Source organism: Hyalella azteca, unplaced genomic scaffold, assembly GCF_000764305.2.
Source record: "Hyalella azteca isolate HAZT.00-mixed unplaced genomic scaffold, Hazt_2.0.2 contig3013, whole genome shotgun sequence".
Lineage (NCBI taxonomy): Eukaryota > Metazoa > Arthropoda > Malacostraca > Amphipoda > Hyalellidae > Hyalella > Hyalella azteca.
The window spans coordinates 115,072-136,632 of record NW_025933269.1 but is presented as its reverse complement, the minus strand read 5'-3'; the positions used below and the strand labels follow the sequence as shown (position 1 = coordinate 136,632).

Genomic DNA, 21,561 nt, shown 5'->3' with positions numbered 1-21,561 from the left:
ACAAGGTCCCAGAAGGATTGTGGGTACCTCATTGAAGTATACAAGTATACTCATGGTTTATACAAGGTTCCAGAAGGATAACTAGAATTTGGAACAAGAACCAACACCAGGGGCCACCACTATGAACTAAGAAAACGGCGCTGCAACTTGTCCACTCGACAACATTTCTTCTCGCTTCAAATCACCGACATGTAGAACAGCCTCCCTGCTGTTGATATTGTTGACGCTTGAGTATGAGTATATTGTTCAGTTCAGTCTTTATATGTATGTATATGTTCATTCTTGAAATGTCTAGCACCCTACGAAACTAGTGAAAGTCCAGTTATGATGTAAAATGTAATCCAACGTCAGTTGAAAATGTCGCGTCATAAGGCCAGTTTTTTTGATGCGAGAACTAGTCATCTGGAAGCTGAGAACATGAATCGGCGACACTCCTCACAGGTCGATTCTTCAACGCTGAAGATGCTTAGCTATGCTATCTTTCATTGACAAGTTGAGCCATGGTTGAAAACCATGAGTTGTGCTGTGTGTTGTGATGGATTCTGGAAGAAATCGGTTGTTCAGCATTTGTGACTTCATTAATACTTATCATGAGATTTTATATTTATGGTTTAGTGTTAATTTTTTACTAATATGTATTCAGGCACAAGAATTTGAATGAAGAGATTAATGCAAAGATGGGCACGATTCTATCAAAATTCAGGGTAAATTTTCGCAACAGCCTACAGTTAATTATTCATCTCTTCGAAACATAAGCTCTTTGCAACTAAACCATTTAGCCTATGGAATGAGTAACTGAGTAGGTATACATAATGCTTGTATTGTTTGGATTAGGAATTAAGGTTGTTTTTTCGCTTGACTTTTTAAATATAACAGGTAAATCAGTCATCAATCATAATTTTTGTGGTGCTTATCGTAATTCACACTTAATTCTTAAAATATAAAATTGGATGTTGGCATCTCGCATCTCTCGACTTGCTAGGAGTTCTTTGTAAAGTATAGGTTCAGCACGCAGTGAATACTCGGGGCGTTTCTCCGCTACCACGACCTACTCGAATGCACCTCTAAAAACGGCAAAATTCAATCGACTCTAATCGAAATTACTTGTAGCATGGACTGTAGCATCGTGGAAAACATAAATAACAGTAAACTTATTTTCAATTCATTGATGTTTAAAAGTTTTAAACATGAACTGCTTCTTATATATTTTCTTTACAAATAGTTTTAAATAACTAATAAGTTTACACAACCGGTTTCTTTCGTGTTCAATGATGAGGTCATAATGACATTGTACTTTGCATCTAATTAATTCTCATTTTACCGGGTGGCCCAGCGGTGCGAACGTGGCCCAGTGGTTACAGTTCAGAGTACCAGGATTGCAGCAGTGAGGTGCGGGTTCGATCCCAGCTCTGTGCGCCAGTTTCTGGTCAGAATCGGCGAGGAGGCCGGGCGGTTAAGCACAGCAAAATTAAAGCATTGAATTGCGTGTTCGAGGCCGCAACAAGCTTTGAAAATTCTGCGGTGTTAAGAATCGGCGACCGGCCCGCGGCCTAATAAACGTTGAAACCACTATTTATTTAATTATTTGTTTATTTACATAAATATTTGTTGATTTGTCTATTTATTTGTTGATTTACCTATTTATTTGTTTATTTATTTATTTATTCATTATTTTTTACGTCCCAAGTCCTCTTGACGATGCAAATGAAACGCGTAATCGCAGATAATTAGGATTTATTAGAACCAACTCATATCGAATTTTAAACGAGGCTCAACAATGACGAAAAACTCCATTTGCACAGATGTAACTCCTGTAAAAAATCATGGGACATTCAAAAATGATTTTTTACTGGAATCACAGCCAATCCGATAGAGTGGTTTGGGCAAAAATTGACGGCAGTGTTTCAAGACACATGTCGGAAACCAAACAAGCCTCTCTCATTCACCAGTTGTTGGTCAATGCTTACAACGGGATGTTAAAATTTATGGCAGTGTTTCAAGACACAAGTCAGAATCATCCGAAATGCCTCTCTTATTCACCGCTTGTTGGTCACTGCTTAAAACGGGATGTTACAATTGATGGCAGTGTTTCAAGACACGAACTGGCGTCACTTAATAACAAGCCTCTCATTCACCACTTGTTGTTGATCAGGGAATCATGCTCTCCATGGCAGGGAAGATCGATCTCCACGGGAACTGAAGCTGGCTCTCCACCCGCATAATCCTGAGATACTATATTGACCTTAGATTACTAGTCCAAAGCTTGCACCACAAACCACCGACTCAATATGTCAAACTTGACTTCGTTGTTAGAAGATCTTCTAACGTCCATCATGTTATTCTGAGATGGTTAAATTTCGCTGATAGTGAGATTATATCAATTTTATTCTAGACTGCATGGTAATTTAACTATCAAACTCTCTAGAAGAGATTTACATCCCTAAAATTTATGAACTTTATTTCTGGATCCAAATATTCTCCCATAGCCAGGTGAAATCTTGCTACGAGTTCACGAAAGCTAGTGAAGCTACGATTCTCTAAAGATTGGAAAAGAGCTTGCACTAGAAAGCACCCATTCTCTTTGCATCTGTAAGATTTCTCCCCTTCCTTGGCCGAGTAAATTATTACCGTATCGTTTAGAAAATTATCCGAAATTTCTTCAGGGCGAGACGAGGTGTCAGCATTCTTGGTGTCTCTGCAGAAGACGCCGACCATAATCTTAGGTTTCCCCTTCAATTGAGGACAGTTTATGTCGTTAAAACGAGCAATTATATGCTCTTCCATACTGACGCTCATGCCGTCTGAACTCTTGAAACAATAGGCATTTTTTCCATCTCCGTGGCTCATGACTACGATCATCAACAACGTCGTATTTTCGAGTTCTTTGTCTCTTTGTATACGATCGAGAACCTTTTCGGTGTCCGTTTTGACGAGGTCTTCATAAATTTCGACATTGAAATTAAATGCGATGCTAATTTTTTTCAGAGTTTCTATGTCACGGTATGAACCAAGTCGGTCATCTTCGCCGGGAATTTTGAAAAAATTAAACATGATGAGCTTTTTGCTGCCATTTTGCAGCGAGTAATTATATGATTCCCCCACGACAGGCCCATGAAGGTCATCTGGTGGCTTTTCCTCCGTAGCGTCTAGAATAAATTCATCGCTTGGCAGAAGATCAATGGCCTGCGGGCCATGGAGCTGCAAGACCCCGTCATCAAATCCACGCGCAAGAGAATCTTCGAATGACTGATCGAACTCCTTCATGCTGAAAGTACTGTTTTCCATGCTAGCATATCTGCAAAAGATAATTCATTTTGTAGTATTTTTTAATTAATTAGAATTTTGTCAACTAATTGTGAGACTAAACATCGATTATTATTATTTCTATAATTGTTACCGATGTCCGAACGAACAGTTTTTAAATTAAATATGTAAAAAAATTGATTGTTGATTTTATCACAGGCAGCGTTCAATAGAAAGATTTTCGTCCGGCCAGCTGTGTATAATGTATCTTATGCGTTTGCTCTTAACACAAATTATTCAAGTCACGTTCGGTTACCGGTATAGCTTACCACCCATCAAAGTATTTGAGATCATTACCCAGAATTAAGTGATTGCTTAAAAAAAGAAGGAATTAATTAATTGCTGAAGAGAGCATGCACGCGCATTAAATTCTGAAGTGAAGACGTTGTTAAATTTCAAACGCAAAATATTGATCATTAATGTAAAGGAACCGAGTATAATAATTGTGTGAGTATAGTTCCTTGCTGAACTAAATTCACGAAGTTATTTCTAAAGCCAGAAACTTATGAGTTGCTAACGTAAAGTAACGTTATAATATAGTGAAGTTAAGCCGCCTATGTAATTGACGGAGTGAACAACATTTAAAGTCATTTCAATACATGATTTTAATCTTACATTATGATATTCAAAAACCAAACATATTAAGTTATGAGCGGTTTAACAGAATTTTGATGATTTTGGGTGCTTCGAAATGTTTACCCTTATCTTCTTGACTGGGAAACATGGACGCTTTGAATAACCTATATGAACTTCTACAATCGAATGCAGTCTCCGTGATGTCGGCAAAAATACCTCAATACTCACTCGCTTGAATCGCCTCATATACAAGTTAAAAACTCCAATGTGTAAAAAATCGACAAATCATAAGGTGCAAAATATAAGATGCTTGTTGTGCACAATGTTCAACGACAACCTGAACTCACCTTTTTAGTGTTGGCTTTCGAATTGAATGTCCAACTTTGCTTACGCCCACTTCCTTTTTATAGCAATTGTCGGGGTGCGATAAGGCTTATCGCCTCTGGCAACTTCGGAGTATTAATTTCTGTTTTGGCTGTCGTCAAGCAAGCCGAAATGACAAGACAAAATACTATCAGTTATCACGCATATATTACTTCAATTTATATAATTTTGTGTGAACACTGTGCATGAAATGATTCCAAAACCTTATTCAACCTGTGCGTACAGTTATGCTATTTTGGAGTAATTCATGTAATTACTAATATTTCCTTATGTCATACAGGCAGGTCATCTAAGGGTTTCTAAGCCGTTCACAGGATCTCGGGGAACTAGAAAAAGTTCAAAATTAGGTTAGAATTCTGTTATAGTAAACAAATAAGGGCTGTTAGGGTGCTTATCACAATACCTGGCGCATCGGGATTTTTAGTTTTACATACGTGAGGCGTTTGGATACCGGGTTTCGATTGAAAATTTTAAAGTTAATTTAATCAAATAACTTACAGCGGCATTTCAAGCATGGGAGAAAAAATCTATTTCATTAAACTTTCATTGAAATTATTTGTTATATGAGGGTTCAAATTGGTCTTTACCTATCTGCGTTACTGTGTTAGGGGAATAATATAATTAGCTAGGATGATGATTTGACGTCTGCATTCTTAACTTTCGATTATTATTTATTATCCTTAATCTCATTATTATATCCTTAAGCTCATTATCCGAACCGCGCCAGGTTAATCTGCTAGTGTTCTATATTGTATTCGTTAGTTTGTCTGAGGCTTGGAGCTGTACAGTATTTGGCTATCTACATAAATTTCACCGATAAATACGTATATATGATTGGATTTTAAGTTGGTGAGGCTTTATTGTTGGTGTGGAGGCCTTATTAATATGTTTTGTATTAACGCGACACAAGAGACAATTTCTCTTGAAAATTACAGGGAAAAATTATAGCTATAGTAGGAAAAACACTTGTGAGTCTCCAAACACTCAGGAAATGCCATTTGCGATAACACGATGCAAGCATGACCAATTTATATTGTTTCATCTAATCTCACGAGCCTGATATGCTCCCATCAACAAAGACTGCACAAAACAACTCCCAGCACTGGTTAATGGCGCAGGGACCCCGAAAGAATTTCGAAGAAACACTTAGATTCAGATCCGCATTCAGATTTTGATTTTGACTTTACGTCCTTGTCCTCGCCGTATTGGTACCTACGTGAAATCGACACTTTTAGACCCACTTTCGTACTTCCAGCCCTGCTACGAAGATGAAATTTTGGCCCATAATAGAGCCTGATTTTAGATTGACGAATCAAAAGTCGGATCCCCAAAATTCCCCATGGGGAAGACACAAATCCCCAAAAACGAATAATTTTTTCAAAAATTCACCAAAAATCAGCCNTGCGCAGGGTTTTGAATTATGGGTAATGTAAGGTTGGGCTCGAGATAATTACATTATTTTGAGTACGGAAAGTTTATTATGAGTATGGATGGAGTAGAGCCGTACAGGTTAGGTAAGGTTGGATAAGGTAAGGTATAAATAATTATGGTTACATAGATTATGGTAGATGGGGAAAAGCTAGACAAGTTTAGGCAAAATCAACAATGTGAAATACAGAGAGAGTAGGCAAGGTTTTAAAATATATGGAAGTGGTCAATTCTTTTGATGTTTTCGGAATTGCGTTTGAGTTTAAATACGATATTGGCAGAGTGAGCTGATGATTGCTTGAGTGCTGTCTAATGTTGCAATTGATTAGATATGAATTGTGACTGTGAGTATTGGAATTCTTTACAGGAGTTGTTTTGGTGGAAGTGTGCTATTTTAATGATGGCTTTTTGAAATTGATTGTTTTTAGAAGTGATAAGATATAGAACTGTGAGTATATATTGTATATGCCTTAATGATGGAGTTGTTTGTGGTGAGTGAATTGGTTATGATGTGAAAAGAGTGCGCTGGTGATTGAATTGACTAGGTGTGTTATTGATGTGATTTATATTATTATATTGAGCTGTTTGTATGCAGGTAATGTTGAAATTATATGTGTGAAAAGGGACTGTTGCGGCATGATTGTCCCTGATGTGCTGGATGTCCAATTTAACAAGTTCAACAGCAATCATGCACTTTTATGACTTCAGTTCCTACCAACCTCGGGCATCCTGAGACCTCGCTCAGACTGGAGGCACGGATCTTTAAAAATAATTCTTCAGTAAGTTGGGTACCCTCAATTCCGCTCCCGAATGCGTACAACTTTTCTAATTGCAGTCAAATCAAGCCATTCCTTTGCTGTCCGTTACAGTCCGTATGTGAATACAAGAGATATAAAGAGTAGGTAATTAACTATTTGTTGCCTAAGAAATTTTTTATGTTAATGCAGATGCGGTGTGTGTTTTTTGGAACACTTAAAAATCAAACTACTGTCTCAGGAGTTCAACAGTGAACTGACCAAAAACCGTCCATTGTTGTGATGCGAGAACATCAAGTTTCGAATACGAAGCAAGTTCTGGTAAAATTATAAAGTTTGTTTATTAACCTAAAACCTTATTTAATTAATACCTGCATAAAATTCATATTTATTTTTAATTTATAGCCCTCCATTCTACTCACTTCCCGGTATTTTTATAAACAGTGCCTCATTATAGGCAATAACAAATCTACTGATAGTCTAGCCTGGGAAACGAAGTACGTAATTCTCTCATGTACAGTGACTGCAGTCTTTCACATGCGCGTTGCAACCTGATCTTTGCGTATCACTGATGCCGTCGAAGCATTGATGCAAAGTATATTTGTCTGCGATAATTGTAATGGTCATATACGGCAACGCTGTCTAGTATTCAGAGACAAAAATTAAGTAATTTTTTCTGTTTGATCTTTGCGCATCCATTTGGTGGCATGGTGCTATCATTGCTATATGCATAAATAGCGTCACCGTTATGCGTGATCGCTGCAAATCAGACCGTCGCAATGAGGGAGCACCGAGATGGGATAAAGGATGAAACATTTTCGGATAGAAAAGTATGAAAGTAGCAGTTCTTATGTATGGATATTAAACGTTGAATCCTGAAAATATAATCACGAAAAAACGCAGAACATGCTGATGAAAAAATGAAAATATATAGAATAGAATAGAAGTGTCGGCGCTGAAGAAATAGGCCCATGGCCTGTTGCCGATTCTTGAACTTTTCGTGACTTGATTCACAAGGGATCCGGCCTTTGGAACCCGATCTTTCCATAGCTGACGATTGATTGAGATAGCTGCTGGACCTGTCTCTTATACACATCTAGATGTGTATAAGAGACAGCACTTGAGCTTCTTTACAGTCAGCCGGCAACATTCCTTCGTTCAAAGTTTTTCGAAAAAGTGACGTCAGAGGGCCGGCTAGGACAGTTGCTAACTCTTTGAGTAATCTGGGGTGGAAGCCGTCTGGTCCACATGACTTGTTTGGATTTACAGCGATAAGGCGCTTGAGAACCTCTTCTTCTTGTATTTCAAAGCTTGTTAATTTAGAGCCGACTGGGCGCTCCTCTATAGCTGGAATACTGTTCAAGTCCTCTTCAGTGAATACGCTACTGAAGAAATGATTAAGTACGTTAGCTTTGCCCTCATCAGAGGATATCTTTCGCTGATCTACTTTCAAATCAGAAATACCGTCCTTCATCTTGCACTTTGAGCTGGCATACAAAAAGAAGGCTTTCGGGTTCTTTTTTGCATTTTTAGCAATACTTTTTTCGAGGGTTTTTACTTTGGTGTCCAAAGTGTGCGTTGTTTAAGACATGGGCATAACGAGGGAGTGATCATCTGATAAGCGAATTTGGCGATTTTTAACCATGGCGCAGGTTGCAGTTGGAATAGGTGGGACGTAAAAAATTAAGAGACATAAAAACAATAGAGGGTGCATGTGTAATTGTGTATCTTTTGAATTTGTAGAAGCATTGAATGAAAAGGAAGAGTAGCATTAAACTGTCTCAGATGAAATAGCTTGACGTCCAAGTGCGCCAGAGAGCAAAGCAGCTGAAAAAGGCAAGTGCTTGAAGCAATGCACAGTATTATCACAGCCACCACTGTAGCATGCTCGAGTTAAGACTGGTCACACTGCATCAAGCATTATAATTTCTGGTCAAACCTACTCACCTCGCAACATTTTTCCTCCCAAAACAAACATGAGCGTACCAAACCTATTCTCATTGGCAGCGGGAAGTTAGAGAGGTGGTGTAAGTGAGCAGGTAGGTTGTGCAAGAAGGTGGTGATTCGTTGTTGCATGAATAGTTAGGACAGAAGAGGTCAGGCTAGAGTAGTTGAGGCCGGATGCATAACTGTGCTTATGAGCGAGCATGCCCAAGTATTGGCAGAAGACCTACGGCACTATAATAAATAGTCTTAATGAGGTGAGTAGTCTGCCGCTCCAGCAAAGTCTGCTACTTTTAGGTCTGAAGCTGAGTGTAATTGTCGCGGCCTCATTGCCAGAGGCCGCAGATGGGTTGGTCAATGAAATACAGATGTTCTTACTCTACTTCTTATCTCGAGTCCATCTTCCCATGACGTGCTCTGCAAAACAGAGTACTGTAAGAAGGCAGAACTTATATTAGTCATAATTGTAATTCTTCTGAATGTTAGTCGGCAACGACTGAACAATACAAGACGCTTTAGGATTATTCAGATTTCTATCTATTCTAGGCGGTAACATAAAAATATTTTGTCGAGGAAAAGTAGGGTTATGCAGTACAAACTGTCAGGTTACATTACACAAGGGAATCTAAAATAGTAATTGATTCATAAGTCATAGACAACTTGATTAATTCGCACAATCACTTTAATATTGCAGTAAGCTAGAAAATCAATCTCAGAAAAAAAAACACACGTTATAAATGGGGAAAAACTGCTAATAATTGAAAATATATCAAATTATCAAGATCATCCAGGAGAGTTTAACTGTATTCAATGACACAGAACATAGTTTTCAGGCCGTGCGTTATGATGAGATAAAAATCATGTAACAGTTAATAATGCTTGAACATACAGGGTGCGGCGCGGGAACTTACTTATTTGAATTGCGCGCCACGTGGCGGCCATTAGTCCTAGGAAGGTGGCTTTTGTAAAAAAGAAAGAATTAAAACGCTATCTTTAATACTTTTTACTTTGTGATTTTTTTAAAAGAGTAAGTTCCCACGCCGCACCCTGTACCTGCTCATATATCACTGATAAATCAGGTAATATTACACATGAAAATGATTAAATGATACTAAGTTATCAGAAAGTGACTAACTCATATTCATGTTATCTGAGAGAAACTTCATGTTATCTGAGAGTCTTGAACACCAGAATTCTTATAAAATACAGGTCACATATGCTAAGTAATACTGTATATACTGATATAGCCTATAGGACAAGTTGAGCTACTGGCCACACTATCAATTTAATGTTGGCAGAAACGATTTCACAGAGTCGTATTGCAGACAGTTGCTATTAGTACACTTTTACAACATGAACAAAATTAGTCACAATAAAATTACTTAATATTTTACTATCTCTACGTGTCACATCGTTGTTTATCCCTGTAACAAGGGACCCATCGGGTCGCCTGCCGAAGACCACCACTGCCCTGGATGTAATGGACCATCAGGATTCCTGCCTTCCGGAACGTAGCCTTCAACACTTCAAGCCGTCCGTATCTAAGCCGTGGGTCGAATCAGCCCACGGTCGAACGGCCACTCGTCGAAGGACGATAAATTTTGGAACAGAACTTTGCTATCTGAAACCTAACCTTAGATACGGTGAACGTAAAATTGCGTAATTTAACGATGCCCGGAAGTCATATTCGATCCGCGGCCTGGTGGTGCACGGCAGGTTCTATGCCAGGCTGGAGGTGGACAAAGCCGAGTGGTTCACGGCTGATTGGTGGAAGTCCGGAGAGATCTAAGGCGTTCGATTCAGGGCTTATTGGTGCACAAAATTGGTGGTGCACGGCTGCTCTCCCGGACCCATCGACGCTTCTCAAACCGCCAAAATTTTCGAATAACCCGGAATGCGCATGTCCATGTACGCGGATACTAAAAAATGTTTAAACTAATAATACAGTTAATACTGGGATTTATCCCAGCACACTCCCTGCCCAAAAATCTAGTACAGTAATCCCTCACTATACTGTATACAGGAGGATCATTCGCCGAAAGTTTCCAGGGGTGCCAACGCGGATTGTGGCTGTTCGTTTGGATTACAAGGGCAATCGGTGTTTGCCTCACTGCCGGAGATTTGTGCATTGCGGTTGCATGAGATGATGTGGGTGCTCGCATTTTTCGCACCTGGGCTTTTCATTGCAGTCAGATTGTCTGTGTTTCCCGAGGCATCGAAAACAAAGACCATTCAAAAGAAGTATCTTTCGTTGATCTTCAAACGGGTTATTCGCAAAAACCTTGCAGTCTTTCAGGAGATGCGTTGCATTCAACTTGCATAAGGGTGCAGCACACATACTTCTCTTCCACCAGTGCCGTGAACTAATGTTTCGGGTACCTAGAGCTCACGTCATCGGTTACGGTTTAATCATTGTTGATCCTCTTCTTCGGAGTTTGACAATTGGATGGTCATAAATAGCTGCGGTGGATAGATTAGCAGCATACCATCGTGGTGAAACTTTTATAGCGATAGCTACATGTGTTACTGTTACTCTCTCACCTTCTTTAAACTATGTCACCTCCACCTGAGTAAACGATGTTATGAGTTCGTATCCACTTGAAACCGTTGAAACATATGCAATAGGTTTTGCATTCCTTAGGCAATTTGAAGGTCCATTTTTGTTAAAATCGTATTAATGGAGTTTTTTTTACTGATGATCATAGAATTCTGTTTTACATACATGTACCAAATTTCTAATTGATTTGTCTGTAAAAGTGTAAATAACCAAGATAAAATTTGCCCCAGACGCTCCCCTTAACGTGTTATTAAACTTGATTATTACAAACAAAGACTCAAACTAGTCTGGAAAAGTCCTATTTTTGTCTGAAATATCGCGGCTCTAATATCATATAATTTCAGTAGGTATGAAATCTCGCGGCTCGAATGTCATAAATTTTTGTTCGATTAAAAAATCGCGGTTTGCACTTCGCAAACATGTCATTTCATAAAATTTTCAACTTCCGCAATCCGCATTGCTTTACCGTTTCCGCCAAAAATATCTTGCAGAAAAAACATAAACATCGTAATGTAAACAAATAAACAAAACGTTTGTTGAAGATCGCGCATAGTTGCGGTCATGTCAAAGCGGTCAGACTGTATATTAACACGTGCTGAACTTACAGTAGAGACAAATTTTATTGTTGCCGTTTGACTGTTTAAGGGTAAAATTAGAGATTTGGGGTAACACGTGCATAAACTTTGTAAATAAATTCGCATTCGCACCTCGTAAATGGCTTTTCATGGCCGAGATATGGAATTCACGGCTCGGTGAAATAGAATCACGGCTCGTAGAAATGAAATCACGGCTGGCAAATCCATAAAACCACGGCTCAAAAAATTCAGTCACGGCTTGCCAAGTAGATATATTCCATACTAGGACTCAAGAGCCTGGAAAATTTTCAAAAAATCCATTAAATAAAAGAAAAATAAAAATATCTATCAAACAAGAGACATCCAAACAATTCTATAACAAATCTGAGGTACCATACAATTGAAACAGTTTGTCCACTTTTGATCCTCCTTTTCATTTATAGTCAGTCACCTGGCAAAGCACTGTACCTACCTATCTAAGGAAAGCTTTACACTTTGCTCTGTTTTGTTGGGTGGAAAGCTTTTTTATGAGTGAGAGATTCCAAATGCTTTAAAAATTTGTCATGTTGGAGCCGCAGCCCGCAACTCGCAAGATTACAGAATCACTTAGGAAAATTCCTATCCTGCTGACCTGCTTCATATCAAAGTCAATTTTTTTATTTAAATAAATTTGTCTTTATATTTTGGCAAAATTTTAGTAATTTTTTGCACATTAGCAGTGAAAAAATAAACTCTACAGTTTTTTTTATCTAATTTACAATCCATACATTATACATATACAGTTTTTTCAACATTAATTTTAACTTAGATGTTAATTCAATTTACATTTTACAATACATACTGTAGTTAATCAAAGTAAAATTGAAACTTGAAAGAAACCCCTATTAGTATTAATCCTAAAGACCTGACTTTTGTTTTCAATGATATTCAGATTTTAGATATACTACATATTTTATGTCTCAAACTCTCAACACATTTTGGCACTTGGGATAGATTGATAATAAGAGTAAAGACTATGCACATGCAGCAGTTGCATCCTCTTCTAAAGTTCTAATCAGTCTAATTTTTCAAGTAATATGACATCGCATTCATTTCTTGAGACTTGAGCAATAAGCATGAACAGTTCATGCTCAAGTCTTCTGTTTTTATGTTCCAGTATGTATGTACAGGCTAGTGAAACAAGTGGGTTTGGGGGCTTTGATGGCCAAGCTTCCAAAACCTAATGGGAAATAAAGAAGCCAATGTCTAATAAAAAAGTCTGCCATGATAGCCTGAGACCTGAGTGCCAGACTGGCAGTGCAGGCCAGGTTACCTCATGACTAAGAGATTGGGGCACTTTCTGCACAGTGGTCCAGACTGCCTGGATAACTTTTACTCCAACTCCCCAAGACATTGATTGGTTAGTAAATTTAAAATGCTTTAAACAGTATTCCTCAGACCTAACTTCATTTTTAACCAAGTGTATCAATCACATTGCCCATTGCCCAAATACCTAGATCTATTTCAGTTACAAAATGTTGTAGTTACCATATCCTTTTAAGAAATAGACTTGGCAGTAGCACTATAAAATTTGTACCAAACTTTGAAGCTTCTACTGTTTTCAATATTCAAAAATTCTTTGGCTTGTATTGATAGTTATATTTCTTTAGGAAGCTAAATTATGCAGTGTGAAAAAATGCATGTTGAATTAACATGTTGAATTAAATGCAAAATTTAAATTAATGTTAAACATTAAGTTTAGGTAGAGCTAACAGAAAATAATTGAAAAAAATTTTAAAGTTTATTTCTTTAGCAATGAAGACAAAAAATTGCCAAAACAGTGCCCAAGAAGTTAGACAAATGGTAAAACTCTTTATATGGATTTTTAAATGTTGGAAAAAATGGCCTGTAGGGGCCATTTTTTTCATTGTATTATAATAGATCCTGAATGAATATAGAACAATTTGAGGGGCCTAGTAATATAGGTATAGATAATTTAATGATGGGTTGGTTTTTTCATCTAATATTGGCATATATATATAGGTTGTTTCTGGAGTCTTGCATTTTGTTGATTTTAGTTGCTTCTGAGATTGTTACATAGTTATTAATTGTAGTCTCCTAAATCCTGTTTCTGACTCTTCAGATAAGATTAAAGTGACATATTCTTGGTTAGGATTCCATTAAGTTTTATAATCAAGAGTGTAAACTTTTACTTTTCCATGGTGAACAATTCAGCATTTCTGGGAACTTTCAAGGTATTTCACAGTGTTTTACATAATTTCAGTAAAGCCTTTTATAAGAACCCATTTGTTTTGGCAAGAGTTGGTGCAAGGTCAGCAAGGATGAGTTCTTCACCCATTAAAAATGCAACCATTGGAAAAGTTTTTGTTCAACATTACAACCCAGTCTCAGGACAGCAAGAGTGGGAGATGCAGGATGAAGATTATGACTATTCCAAAGAGGTTGCCAGCTCTGCTTATGCTGACATGCTTCATGATGATGAGCGGGTAAGACAGAAAGAGTTGATCATGAGAGACCACCGTTGAATCAAAGCTAGCTCTGCTACAACCTTGGCTGTGTCATGCTAAAGTTTTAGGTTAATTTAGTATAATTTAATTACTAGTTGAAATGTAACTTATAGAATACAGCTTGAAGCTGCACTTATTTCTATATCTGTTGTCACATCAAAACCTCTTCCACCAAGGACAGCAGGTAGAAGTAGAATCTATTTCAAATATTTTTTTATTCTGAAACAACCAGAAATTGAATTTACTTTCACCATAAATATTTTTAAAAACATTATCAACAGCAGATGTCCAAAAATGTTGTAAAATTGGTACCTATGTTAAAATCTTTTACACCAACTTCTAGCAATTACAAAACATTTTTCTGATCATACCACATGTTTTGCTTTTGGACTTACTAGGTCATTCCACAATATAGGTGTAGTGGGAAATATATAGGCACCTTCATTCACATTTATATCACTATACCATATTTGTGATGCTCTTACATTACTTCCATCGCACCTTACACAGTGATGTTTTCCCCACACTTGATGTGGCTTACAGATAATGATGAAATCCTGTAATTGGTTGAAATAATAAGTGGTACTAATGAGAAAAACAATGACAACTTATGTTGCATGCATAATCATAAAAGTGCTCACATGGTGTCCAAAACTTTTTGTATTGGACTGTGGACACTATTTTTGTATTAACTAGGATTGTTGATTATATAGCTTGGGGAACAATTTCTATTTTGCTTTTCATTTATTCATCAACAATTTTAATTACAATATATGCATACAAAAAATTATTATTTGAGTATTTGAGGTAACAATATAGACCTGAGGTATGAAATACTTTTGCCACTCACTGTCCCTCAGTCTTCATCTTTTAATTGTCAAATCATGTGTCACCCATTCCATTTTTCAGAACCAGCTTTACTACGATGCAATCAGAAAAGCAGTGGCTACATTACGGGCAAGAGGTGACAGTGTCAGAGTGCTGGACATTGGGACTGGCACGGGACTGTTGTCTATGATGGCTCTGCAGTGTGGTGCTGATCACATCACTGCATGTGAAGTATGATCCTTGCTTAATAATGGTCAGATGACTTAACATATGTTGAAGCTGTTAGAAATGTAAAGAACTGTGATATGCTATTAATTCACTTCTATTTGCTTTCAAGTAAATAAACAAAAATATTGGTCATTACATTCCAACAAAATTTTCTGCATTCCTCATCCCCCTAACTATCTATTTGCTTTTGTTCTTTTCATGATGAATGAATTAATTTTCAAATAATATCTGAGAGTTATTCTTATTTACAGTACCTATTTTTCCTTGATCTATTAGAGGAGGCCTCACCAATTATTTTTCTTTCAAAATACATTTCTCATACCGTGATGTTCATCCATTGCAGTCGTTTGAACCAATGGCTTGCTGTGCTGAGAAAGTCTTGGTGGCAAATGGATTTGCTGAAAAGGTCAGTTCCTTCCAGGGTCTCATATATTTTGGACAAATGGTTCAAAAATTAATACGAAGAGTTTTTATGCTTTTTTTCTTATGTAGTTGTTCATTCTGGCTCTAATATTTTTAATTTTTCTTCTTTCTTGTACTTAATCATTATTTCTTTGCTCTCACAGGTTCAGGTGATTCACAAGCGCTCCACAGAACTTGTCCTGGGAGAAGATCTGCCTGAGCGCGCTAATCTGCTCGTTGCTGAGCTCTTTGACACAGAGCTCATTGGAGAGGGCGCCATCAGCACCTATGAACACGCTAGACTACATTTGCTCACTGTCAGTGCTTTCTCTCTCCCAATAAACATGTTTTATCATTAAATGAAATGTAGTAATTGGGATCTGTGCTTCTGAAAACAGGTTTGATCAAATTATCATGGGATTCACTAGAGAAATCAAGTCTTCGAAATGAAGTAGGTAAGTACCTATTAATATATGTGAACATTTTGGCACCCATTCTATTTTGCAGGCGGGGATACTCTATTAGTTTTATATAATTTAGCACTTTGACTCCGATTGCTTCATCTTGCACTATTATTTCATTTTTTGTACTGTTTTCAAACAGGGTTGCCATATGGTAATTTTTTCCAGACAAATTCCTTGATTTAGTTTTTCACAATTGTGTTGACCGGCTAAAATTTATGATAGGGGTACGTACTTCCGAATTAAATTGTAAGTACTGCAAAAGGAAAATAAAGGGAATTTTTATATCTTAACCTACAAATAAACTAGTATATATATTGAGTTATCGGCCTTTTTTGGCCTTTTTTGTTCTCGGATTTGGCCGATCTTAAGCAACCTGAATTATGTACCACTAGGTCCTGGAGAAATACATTTTGTGGTACACATATGTACCACTTCGGAGTCAACGTGTTAAAGAGCTCTGAAGGGCTTGAAAGATTATAGGCTTTAAAGTCCATTTAAATGATTTTGTTTAAAGCTTGCCTAAGGTTAGCTAATTACCATGAGGAGTGAGACATCTCATAAGAACATCAGTAAGTGAAGCATTTGTGGATACTTGCAGTTATTTGTTATATTGTGTGATTTTTTTCTATGGTTTATACTCTATAAAAAGTAATCCTGATGGACGAAGCTTTGCATTGTCATTTTAATAATTAGTTTCGGTATCTAGATTTTGATAGGTAGGTGTTAACGTGCAGCTATGAAGAACGCTTGACAAATAATATGGCTTTGTGCTGGCAGGAAGATGCATTGTTGGTGCCTTCCGGGGCACTTGTCTACGCTCAAGTAGTGAGTTCTGACCTGCTGGCCTCCACAAACGTCCCTTACTACAACAGGCCACCGCATTCGTCTCATCTGAACCTTCCATCTTGGCTGGCCGAGTGTCCAGGCTCCATCTCCGTGCACGATTTACAGCTCTCACAACTCGATCCTTCACATTTTACCGCCGTGTCTGAGCCTCTATGTATGTTCAAGTTTGACTGGAGCGGCCGTGACATTCCTTTGTCCACTACAGACACCGTGCATGTTAGCTTCCTGTCGCGCTTAGATAAAAGCCTTGAGTGTCACGCTGTGTTCATGTGGTGGCATCTTATCATGGATCAGGACCAAGATATCGTACTTTCTTGTGCTCCAACGTGGGCTGAACGTGACTCGAGTTTAGCTTGGAGGGATCACTGGATGCAGGCCGTCTATCATCTACCTAGACCCTTCATCCCTCTCACCGCGCACAGTAGCAGCAAGCCACTTATTCTCACCGCAGCCAGAGACGATTACAGCATGTGGTTCTCGCTGTCTCATGGGTGAGAGAGAACTAGTTAATTGTTTCTTTCATACCTCGCTTAAAAAAATGGATCGTTGGTTTCATACCCCGCATAAAAAAAATGGATCGTTTGTTGGCGAAATTTTCTGATTGTTTAATGTTCTCTGACCGATATGTTTGTTTTTGTATCGCAGTACGACCGACGTGCGGCCGCCTGCTCCTCACTGCTCGTGTGGACAGCACCTTGTGAACCCTCGTACCAGACTGGCTCAACTCTCTGATATACACCGACTCAACTGTGCGAATTTTTATCTCAATATGAACATTTCTTGTAGTGCTTTGCTTTTGACCTAGCCTGACATAATATAAAGAGTTTACCTGTACCTTAATTAATTTGGGTACGTTCTCTTGGAATAAACTCTCTACTTGACTTGGAGAAAATTTTGACTTTTATTCAAAGCAAATATTCCTAAAATGTAAATATAGTGTGAACAACAAAAACCTCCTAATTTATAAAGAAATAGTTACCTATTTATTACCATAGATGAAATATAAACTTTTTATTGATTAATGTGCGTTAATCATAAACTCGACAGTCCTGAGCAGAGTTCTTGACGCTGCCCTGGCGCTGCCTCGGACGATGGCGTGGCTGGTGTTGGGCGACGCCTCGAACGTCCTCCTCATCGGACGCCTCGCCTCTCATGCCAGTAGGCTGCATTTATTAGCTCACCGAGGCATATATTCAGTTCATTTTAATAGATTCATTTGTTCCGTAGGCTCAAAAAGGCATTTATTAGGGACTCATTTGTTTAGTTAGCTTGCCGTAGGATTTAATCAGTTAATTTTGATGGACGCATTTGTTTAGTAAGCTCACAACATTCGTTCAGTTTATTTCCACGGGCACTTGTGTTTAGTTGCAAACCAACTGAAGAACTTGTCTTGCTATTTGCTAGACCAGCTGCGTCACACGCCATTTCTTGTGTAAAGCATTGCTGGGAACTTTTTATGTAAAAATTTTTTCAACATGTAGATGAATGTAGTACTGTTAAAATTGTAGCCATTCCTGTTCAAGAGGAACTTGAATCTCGAATATGATCTCAAACATGAAAATAATTCTCTTGATTTATGTGTAATTAATCTGTACAGTTTATCATCTAGTTTACATTTCGTGCTCAGACGTGCAACATGTTTACGTTCACGAGACCATCCGCCAAAATCGGCGTTTGCTGCTGGACTTTCTGGAACTGAACGCTCTCAAGGAGCACGTCACTCTGCTGCCTGAAGACCTCTCCAAGATCTCAGTCGCTGCAGTCAAACATAAGGTACATGTTGCTGCGAATGTCCATAGTTCATTCTCAATTTTGTTCAAATACGGTTAATAATTATTCTTTTCTGCTGCTTCACGGTTTTGTTGTTGTTGTCTAATAAAGGTGTATTTTGTTCTGCATCTGCAGATGATTTTATAACAAATGAAAAATTACTTTTATTATGAATTTAAAGGCTATTGTTACACTCCGCACCGCCTGACCAGATCGGGGTTGTGTTTGCTGAGCCGCACTTCAACTCTTCGCTGCTGCCGTGGCACAACGTACGACTCAGCAGCCTCCTGAGCGAGTGTTCTCACCTGCTCCCTCCTTCTTATGCCTCAGTGCAGCCCCACTCCTCCAAATCCTCACCCTCTGATCAACGTCCTCAAGAACTGTCTTCCAGCGAGACAAATGGTCGGAATGTTTCAGAAGATGTACCGTCCAATCTCACTAACCCGACTGATTTTGAATCAAACTCTTTTGTTAGTAGATCTGTTGATCTCAATTTTCCAACTTCTAAATCTTTGGAGTCTCACTGCGCCGGTAACACAGTTCCAAGTTTGCCCATTAGCACGTCAGCCATGTTGCTGCCAGCGTGCGTCTCGATACACGTCATGGCCGTTAGCTTTGACGACCTCTGGAAGATACGAGCTCCCTGCCGCCAGCGTTGTGGCTTCGATCTTACTGCTTTTGATGAGGTGACCAGATTTCCTTATACTTTTATTGTATATGTACAAAAATAAATACTGCTTAATATTTATTGTTGAAGATATATATTCTGACCAAATTTGTACCTTCCTGCAAATTCGGATTTAATTTGCTTCATTGGCCCACTAATGAAATGTCCTGACGCCAGATGGTAGACTTGGCACGTACCGGCACAGGCGAAGTTGTGGAGCCGCAGCCGCTGTGGGAATATCCTTGCTACTCCCTGCACGAACCGGTGATGATCACGAAGTTGTATCTAAGAGAGCCGATCTGCGGCGTGCAGCGACATTTTAAAGGCAACGTTGAACTGGACGTCGATGCCTTGCGTGCCTCTGACGCTGCGCGCCCTGATCGCATCAAGCGGCAAGCTCGAGACAAGAGCGCTGATGCTCAGCCTGAGCTTTACTTCAACGGGGTGGCAGTGTGGGCTGACTGGCACTTCGCTGATCAGACCATCAGCACAGGTCCCCTCGCACACGATCACCTCACCGGCAGAAAGGTCAGCCCAATATAGCTTTTCGCCCCTCTGCATGGTTACGGCCCTACTTCCTCATTGCTGTGTGGAAATTTTGTTTATCTGGTAGGAATTTGTATTTACTTTACCGTGAAGTGGAAGATGTTTGAATCGACGGATAAAATGTATTATGAAGAATTTCATCCATTAAAGATAATATTCGTCTCAACCTTCGGTCTACGGGTACATTGATCGTTGTCGATGCTTTTTGTATCTGAGAGACTGGTAATTAGAGTTCTTGTTAGCGGGCAAATGGTTCAGTAGTATTAGGCCTATTATTATGTTTCTTAAACTTGTTGCCCAGGCTAAGAATATTTATGTAAATTTTCTCTATTTTGTTTGGTTGCTTGGCTGCCAGTTTGGGTCTTATTAATTATATTTTGTTGCTTGTAATTTTTGCTATGCCGTTCCTTTGTTCTTGATTAAACTACTATCATATCACCCCGATCTTTTCGTCCTACAATGTAACTGATTTACGATATTTTTTATTCATAGTATTTTATAATGATACCATTTTTTGTAATATATCATATATTCTTTTACTTGGTGGATGTGCACAACATTTTCCACGGTGCCACTGAATTTATCCTCATTGCCCAGGTGGCGTGGAACGCTACGTGCCACCAGGGCGTTCACCTGCTCCGGCACCCGCGGTCTCTCCTCTCCCCCGCCACCTCCGGCATCTCGAAAATATTCCATTATTGCCTCGACCTCAAGGACGGAAATTTCTCTTTCAAGTTTCAGCTGGAAGAGGAAAGATGCAATGCCTCTAGCGAATAAAAACTATGCCAATGATATTAGTTTCTATTTTTCCTTTTTAGCAGTTTTGATTATATAGGTCTTTCTCTTACTGCCCGTTGACAGAAATGAGTTAGTGTTTCTGATCATAACGTGGTATTCATCATCCAAGTTTTTAGATTTCCATGCATGCTGGAGTATTCAGTGGATGAAACTTGGCAAGGGCATTAGATGGCATTCCCTGCGTTGAGTATACCGCGTAATATTAAACAATGCAATGCCAACCAGAATCGATTTCTTTGTGTTTGAATGATGCAACATTGACGAAACGTTTCAAATCCTATCGCTTTCTTCAAAATAAAGTTATTTAGTTTATAATGACAGGAGGGAAGCGTCTTTTAACCCTGACACGCCGATGTCGTACAGAAATGATCTTGCATTCACATAAAATCCTGATGCTACATGGCAAAATCAACAAAAATTACGTCGGGCACTTTGACGAGAAACGATGACATTCTACACTACAGCTGTCAATAATTTACTAAAGCTTTCGCATTTCTCCGACCTTTAGAGTAAGGTTTGCGTTTCAGGATGTTAATGTATAGAAAGCATCCGACGGTCACATGAATGTCGTGAGAATGCTACTGCAGCGTCCGTTAGCGCGGCGTGGCCGCCACTTGGCGCGATGCGTCACACGCTACGGATGCGGATGCAAGACGCACGCGCGACCAGCGATGACGCTGGCGATGCATTTGTACTGCGCTATCAGCTCATGATCAGCATTTTTAATGTCAACATACTGAGCCACTCATGGAAGACTTACTGCAACGTTTTGTTGCTATTTCTTCAAGAAGTTATCGTTCTATATTAATGTGCAAAGAACGGTACAGGTAAATAATGGCCTCCATAAGGCCGTCTTATAGAATACCTCGCAACAATACAAATGTTTATTTCAAAGCGGTCTGTTTCTACTGTCTGATGTGCCGAATTCTTTTTGTTTAAACTTTCCGTTGAAAATTCGACAGTAACTTGAGTAAATATTGCCC

At 38.7% G+C, this 21,561-nt stretch overlaps 2 protein-coding genes across 2 annotated transcripts; one reads left to right on the top strand and one right to left on the bottom strand.

The window, feature by feature from the left end:
* Positions 1-1,717: 1,717 nt before the first annotated feature.
* On the bottom strand, positions 1,718-4,252 carry LOC108682251 (caspase-1). The gene is made up of 2 exons (XM_018171383.2): positions 4,227-4,252; positions 1,718-3,295 (listed from the first exon to the last, which is right to left on the bottom strand). Exon 2 carries the CDS (start codon positions 3,283-3,285, stop codon positions 2,422-2,424), a length of 864 nt encoding a protein of 287 aa, XP_018026872.1. The 5' UTR covers positions 3,286-3,295; positions 4,227-4,252; the 3' UTR covers positions 1,718-2,421.
* A 9,330-nt stretch (positions 4,253-13,582) lies between these two features.
* On the top strand, positions 13,583-20,572 carry LOC108682250 (protein arginine N-methyltransferase 7). The gene is made up of 11 exons (XM_018171381.2): positions 13,583-14,008; positions 14,939-15,088; positions 15,429-15,491; positions 15,652-15,804; positions 16,729-17,288; positions 17,443-17,546; positions 17,845-17,955; positions 18,425-18,570; positions 18,780-19,253; positions 19,412-19,762; positions 20,378-20,572. Exons 1-11 carry the CDS (start codon positions 13,721-13,723, stop codon positions 20,555-20,557), a joined length of 2,580 nt encoding a protein of 859 aa, XP_018026870.1. The 5' UTR covers positions 13,583-13,720; the 3' UTR covers positions 20,558-20,572.
* The last annotated feature ends 989 nt before the right edge of the window (positions 20,573-21,561 follow it).

What these genes read in the sequence shown, in the direction of transcription:
- LOC108682251 (XM_018171383.2), bottom strand. Translation starts at nt 3,285, where the DNA reads ATGGAAAACAGTACTTTCAGCATGAAGGAGTTCGATCAGTCATTCGAA.
- LOC108682250 (XM_018171381.2), top strand. Translation starts at nt 13,721, where the DNA reads ATGGTGAACAATTCAGCATTTCTGGGAACTTTCAAGGTATTTCACAGT. An exon ending in TGGTTCTCGCTGTCTCATGG is followed by an intron (nt 17,289 to 17,442) that starts GTGAGAGAGAAC and finishes TTTGTATCGCAG; the next exon opens with TACGACCGACGTGCGGCCGC. An exon ending in ATCACCTCACCGGCAGAAAG is followed by an intron (nt 19,763 to 20,377) that starts GTCAGCCCAATA and finishes CTCATTGCCCAG; the next exon opens with GTGGCGTGGAACGCTACGTG.